Genomic DNA, 6,191 nt, shown 5'->3' with positions numbered 1-6,191 from the left:
TAGCTAATATTAGTTGCTTCATGTAATAAACCACCAGAAAATTTAGCAGCTTAAAACAACAGACATTTATATCTGATATTCAGAAATCTGAGAAAGGCTTAGTTGGGTGGTTCTCATGAGGCTGCAGTCAAACTGTGGCTGGGGCTGCAGTCTGAAGGCCTGACTGGGTTGGAGGATCCCCTTCCACTTGCCTGGCAGCTGGCTTCCCCAAGAATGAGTGACTCAATAGAAAGAGAAGGAGAAAGAGAAAGAGACAGACAGACAGGGAGGGAGAGGTGGGGAGAGAGGGATGAAATGAAGAGAGTGGGGAGAAATACACCAAAGATGGCAGCCATAGAAACTTTTATAACATAATATTGGAAATGACATCCCATCCCTTCTTCCATATTCTGTTGGTCACAAAGACCAACAGTGGTACAGTGTGGGAGGTGACTACACAAGGGTGTGAATAACCAAGAGGCAGGGATCATTGTGGGCTATCTTGGAAGCTGGCGAGCACCTTATTTTACCAAAAGAACAAAAAAAGAAAGAAAAAAAAACTTTACTATATTCGGAGGTTCATAATAAAGCTCTCGAATTAGTCCTATTTCTTCATTTGTAAAAAGCATGAAAATATGGCTGTAATTTTATCAATGCAAATACAGAAAATGTTTCCCAAAAGGTGTTAAATATTAAATTGTGTATCATTCCAAGCTAAATCCAAAACACAGACTATAAAGAGAAGATTTAAAACTACTAAAAATCTGATGTAAAAAAACAAAACAAAACAAAAAGAACACCAATGTCAATGTCAATTAAGTGATAAAAGATAAATTTAGATGGTGAGGCTTAGTGTTGGGTAGGAAAAAAAATAAAGGTTTTCAATATAGCTCAAATAAAAAATAACATTGCAAGTATTTTCGTAAAAATTTGTTATGAGAGAAACAGTCCTCCTACGGAAACATATGGTCGTAATTCCAGTAATGGATTTTCTTCTTGCTTTTCTGCAATTAAGATTGCTTTTATCAATTACACAGTGGTTGGAGAAGCAGTGAAAACTTTAAGATTCTAAATAGAAGCCATATAAATCAAAGTAATTGAGGAGATGACATTGTGTTCTTCAGTGTAAACAGCACACTATATTTTGTATAAAAAATGAGGGGAGATAATAAAAACATATTTGCTGCTACTGCACCTAAACCTTGGAAAGATACACAATAATAAAAATCACTTCTTATTGAGATTGGAGAGTGAGAAGAACAAGGTAGATGCATACAAGGTGGGCAGTAAGACTTATATTGATTAAGTTTTTAACATTTCTTTCTGATTTTTGAATGTTTATATATTACACATATGAAGCATTTTTTTTTAATCACAAAGAAAAAAATTAAAACCTAGGATTGTTTAGAGGTTTCTGGTTTATTTTCAAGATTTCAAGATATTTTCTTTTAAAATTTGAGTCAAGTTATCAAAGTTATATTACTATTAAAAAAAGAAGAGTTGTATTCTTTACTTATAAAACAATATTTAAATCTAGGCGGTTATAAACTTAGGCAATTGAGACACCATAGTCAGGCTACTACTTTTATGATTAAATTATAAGGTAAGATATTCACACAACACAGAAGACTCTTTAAAGTAAATTGCCTTAAAAGGGAAAGTTGAATGTTTTGACATATTACTGACTCTTCAGATTTTCAGCTCTTGCCTAGACAAGTTTAACGCCCACGCCTTCTCTTTATTGGTATGGCTATCCTCCTGGATTGTTTTCCAACCAGCTACTCAGAAGTCATATCTCTATTTTAGCAATTACTTTTACTTTGTTAATTATCTGCTTCACACATTCATCTCCAAGAGGGAAAGAACTATTTTATTCATCTTTCAATCAATGAAGCCTACTAAAGTGCTCTGCGTATAGCAAGCATATATGCATATACTAAGTCTGCTGGATTGCTGCAAAAGCAAATGGGCTAAATTTTACTTAATATTTCAAAATTCTGGAAAGACAGTATTCTTAAAAGGCATAGACCAAAAATAGATCATTGTAGACTGAGTACAAAGGACCATTCTATTTCTTCACCTTTAAAAAAATTAAAATTTTAAATTATCAATGTGAAGAACATGACTAAATGCATTCAGAAACATATTGTACATCTACAAAGAATACTTTAAAATGTGCCTCCAAAGGCACAGTAATTCCAATTTTTATTAAATGCAGAGACTTTATGGAAACAAATCCAAAGCTATCCCATCATGGGAAGAGTCCTCTACCTTCTGGTTATTTTAAAGTAACTTCAGTATTCATAGATTGTGCCCTTAACTTATACTGCAAAATAAACAAAAATATAAAGAAAACAAATTGAGTTAGATATGCAATTGCTTATGATGTCAACAAATTTCACAAGTTATTACATGTTGCTTAATTTTATTTAATGTCTGCAACATTTTACATTGTTTATGAAGTAGTTACTTCCAAAAGACTGATATTTTTCTCCATGCTGTATCTTTGGCTAGTACTACAGATGTGATTCAGTAGGAATCATATGACCAAACTGATTCAAATTCTCAGTTTTTTCCTAGCCTGAGACCTAAGAACCTGAGTTATAACCCTGACTTCGTCTTCAGGTTGAGATGCTTCATAAATACTTTCTTAAAACAGGGCTATTTAGTGTAGTTTCTTTTTCTTGAGACACAGGAGTGTTTTTGATACAAAAACATATATATTCCACATTAGAATAAAAAAAGCATTAAAATAATGATTATATTTTAAATAACTTAAATGACAGGATTAACTAAAATATGACCATTACTTTTTTTAACACAACGTACTTTAAAAATTTTTTTCTATTTGAAGTAAAGAAGAAAGTTCTGTAACAGTTTCAAATACATAGAATTTAACTTATGTTAATATCCTGTTATAAAAAATAACTACTATATAAAGAATTTAAAATATGCAAAAGTAAGTAGTTCATTAAAATTTATATTTAATACATTGGTGTCAATGAAAATATGTAGACTTGCCAAGAAACTTTTAAGCTTTAAAGGAGAAGTTAAAAAAACACCTGTTTCAGGCTTCATTTATTGCTACATAATGACTACTTCAAGGGTCATCTGGCCTGTTGTCAATCACTCTTAGAAGTGGTATATACAGTGGTATACTTTGGAAGGAAAGGAGGAAAAATAATGCACTGCAATACAAAAATATTACCTATTTATAAATTATTAAAGATTTAGAAAACACATACCAAATCACATGTTCTCGCTATAAAAGCAATATACTTAATTATAGAAGCACAAAATCCTGAAGCACCCACAATTATTTTAAGAATACCCATTTAATCAAGAGAAAACCATATATGTATATATAAAATAATAATTTGAAAAGAAAAAAGGCAAAATTCTGATTTTAATGCAAACAATCAGTTTATCTAATCATGGAGGTAGGTCTCCACTCCAATTATACAAATAAGTTATCTGCCTTATTCAAAGAATTACCATATAAGTCTAAGATCTGGAAACTGGTCTGTGCCATTGAAATACATTTTTAACAGACTTTAGAAACCAGTAATTTAACTGGCATATAAACAAAAAAGGTAGTTCCTTCATAAGGTTACATCTGAAAGGAGCCTTCATTAAAATCATTCTTGGCATAAAGAGGTATACCTAAGTGCAGATACTTTGGCTTAGCATTTAAATAACACAGTTAAATGCTACAAATTTTTTAAAGACAGAAGAAATCCTTGTCTTTTTCAGTACTTGTAAAGTGTAAAGCTTCAAAAACTGTGGATCTCTTAAATTTTTGGAGATTTAAATATTGTGCTAATGATTTTTAAAAGATCATTCCTGCCTAAAAAGCAAAGCTTACATGTTTCAAACATCAAACATATTTACTTTTAGTGTTTGTGGCATTTCAGCTTTAGTGCTGGAGTTAGTTTTAACAAATCAGTTTGCAATATATAATACGACTCAGGTCCTTTCACTAAAAAAGATTTTCAATAATAAAAAATACTAATTCTATTTCTAATGGTAAACTAGTAGAGTTGGAGGTCCCACCGTGGATCACAGGGATTAGAGCACTATCAAGATCATTTAGATAATGCTGAGGAAGAAGTTGGCCTTCAGATCCTGCCTGAAATTCAACCTGGAAAAAAAAAATCTTGATGAGTCAACCCTAGAAAGTGAGCAATCTTGTTTAGTTCAGCAGATGAATATAAAATAAACTATTTAAGAATATCACTCAATTTAAGCACGTTAAGAAAATACTTGATATTTTGTTCATAAAATAATGTTTTACATTCTCCTTTATTTCTTCTATCTACTACATAAATTATAATTGTCCCTTCCACAGATACTATGAAAATAAAATTGCCACTACTTCATACTTCAGGTTTCTTCTCAATGAACATGTAAACACATTGGCAGACCAAGGTCTTGAATAATTGTCAACATGACTTAAATAAAAACCCCATGGTATTTAAAAAAAGATCTACTTAAAAATATTTTGAATTTATCATAAAATAATATTTGAATTTAATTTTGCTGGTGAAAATTACATTTTAATACATATGACTAAAAAAATTAACAATGCTTACTCAAATAAATATCAGGTGCTTCCTTGAAAAAGGAACTTTTAATAGTGAGATAAAAATGTAAGTTCTTTTTTTCCAGTAAGAACTGTAACACATCCTGCCTGAAGAAGAGCAAACCTTCAACATATGAAATTGTTCATGTTAAGATTGACCATTCTGGGACTTCCCTGGTGGTCCAGAGGTTAAGACTCCGCGCTTCCATTGCAGGGGGCGTGAGTTCGATCCCTGGTCGGGGAACTAAGATCCCACATGTGGCGTGGCACCGCCAAAAAAAAAAAAGAAAAGATTGACCATTCTAATGAACAACCTGGACTGAAATCTATTATATTGGATGTCGGAAACAGTTAAAAAGGCACATTAAAAAACTGCTGGATTGGGACTTCCCTGGTGGTGCAGTGGTTAACACTCCACACTCCCAAGGCAGGGGGCCCAGGTTTGATCCCTGGTCAGGGAACTAGATCCCACATGCCGCAACTGAGTTCGCATGCCACAACTAAGGAGCCCACTTGCCACAACTAAGGCGCCCACGTGCCACAACTAAGGAGTGTGCCTGCCACAACTAAGGAGCGCATGAGCTGCAACTAAGACCTGGCACAACCAAATAAATAAATAAATATTAAAAAAAAAATACTACTGGAGTACCACTTATCACCTATCAAATTGGCAAAGTTCAAAAGTTTGATTATATTCTGCTTTGATAAGGATGTGAGAGAAAGAACACTCTCATAAATTGTGGTAGAAATACAAATTGTCATAACCTCTATTTGAGACAATATGGTAATATCTATTGAGTACATACTTGGACCTGGCAATTCTACTTCTAGGAATGTTTCTTATATACTCACACTTATGCAAAAGCAAAATATTGTGGATACCTTAAATATCAACCAGGACATACCAAACATGCATAAGCACTAAATAAATTATGGTACATTTATATAATCAACTACTACTATGCAACTTTAAAAAGAATATGTAGTTAATATGAAATATCTCTAAGATATATTAAGTTAAAGAAGCACTGTTAAAAAAAAAGTGAAAAGAGAACAAAAAGGACGTACAAACTTAATTGCTCAAACATGCAAAAAATTACAAAGAATACATAGAAATGGATAACATTTGACTGCCTGACCAAGAAGGGAGGATGAGGGGGAGTATGGAAGTGGACTGAAGGGTTAGGAGTCAAGGGTAGGAAGGAGATCTTTCCAGGGCTATTACCTGATGCAACTCTACTGGGAACCATTTACATTGTAGCCTGGAGTTAATATCTCCAGAGGTCACCAATTAAATAGAGTACTGTGTGAATGCTGCTCTCTAGCATGTTTAATGTTTAATGAGGTGGTCCCGATATATATACATTTGTGAGATAATAGAAAATTATAATATATAATTATATAATTATAATATAATAGAATATAATAATTATAATTATAATTATAATATTATAATAGAATAGAATAGAATATATAATATAATAGAAAATATTGGTCTCTGACCCCAATTCCTGGCATAAAGCTCCTAAAACCCTTGTCATTTCCTAAGTGATAAGAATACCAGTAACATCTCTTGTTCTAATATTTATCTTTGATCCCATCCCTGACACAGGGCTCCTAAGAAACTTGT

General features: G+C 32.4%; 1 protein-coding gene across 4 annotated transcripts in view; it reads right to left on the bottom strand.

The window, feature by feature from the left end:
- Window positions 1-2,903: 2,903 nt before the first annotated feature.
- ZFYVE16 (zinc finger FYVE-type containing 16) overlaps window positions 2,904-6,191 on the bottom strand; it is a 62,438-nt gene continuing 59,150 nt past the window's right edge. For 3 of the 4 annotated variants that reach the window (XM_068535573.1, XM_068535574.1, XM_068535575.1), the window contains exon 18: window positions 2,906-4,120. In XM_068535573.1, coding sequence (XP_068391674.1) covers window positions 3,959-4,120 — 162 coding nt within the window. In that variant the 3' untranslated portion in view covers window positions 2,906-3,958. Of the gene's footprint in view, window positions 4,121-6,191 lie in introns of all 4 variants that reach the window. The other variant, XM_068535576.1, reaches the window with a different exon arrangement.

The sequence above is a fragment of the Eschrichtius robustus genome, chromosome 2, assembly GCF_028021215.1.
Source record: "Eschrichtius robustus isolate mEscRob2 chromosome 2, mEscRob2.pri, whole genome shotgun sequence".
NCBI classification, from domain to species: Eukaryota; Metazoa; Chordata; class Mammalia; order Artiodactyla; family Eschrichtiidae; genus Eschrichtius; species Eschrichtius robustus.
This window is presented reverse-complemented; position numbering and strand designations above follow the sequence as displayed.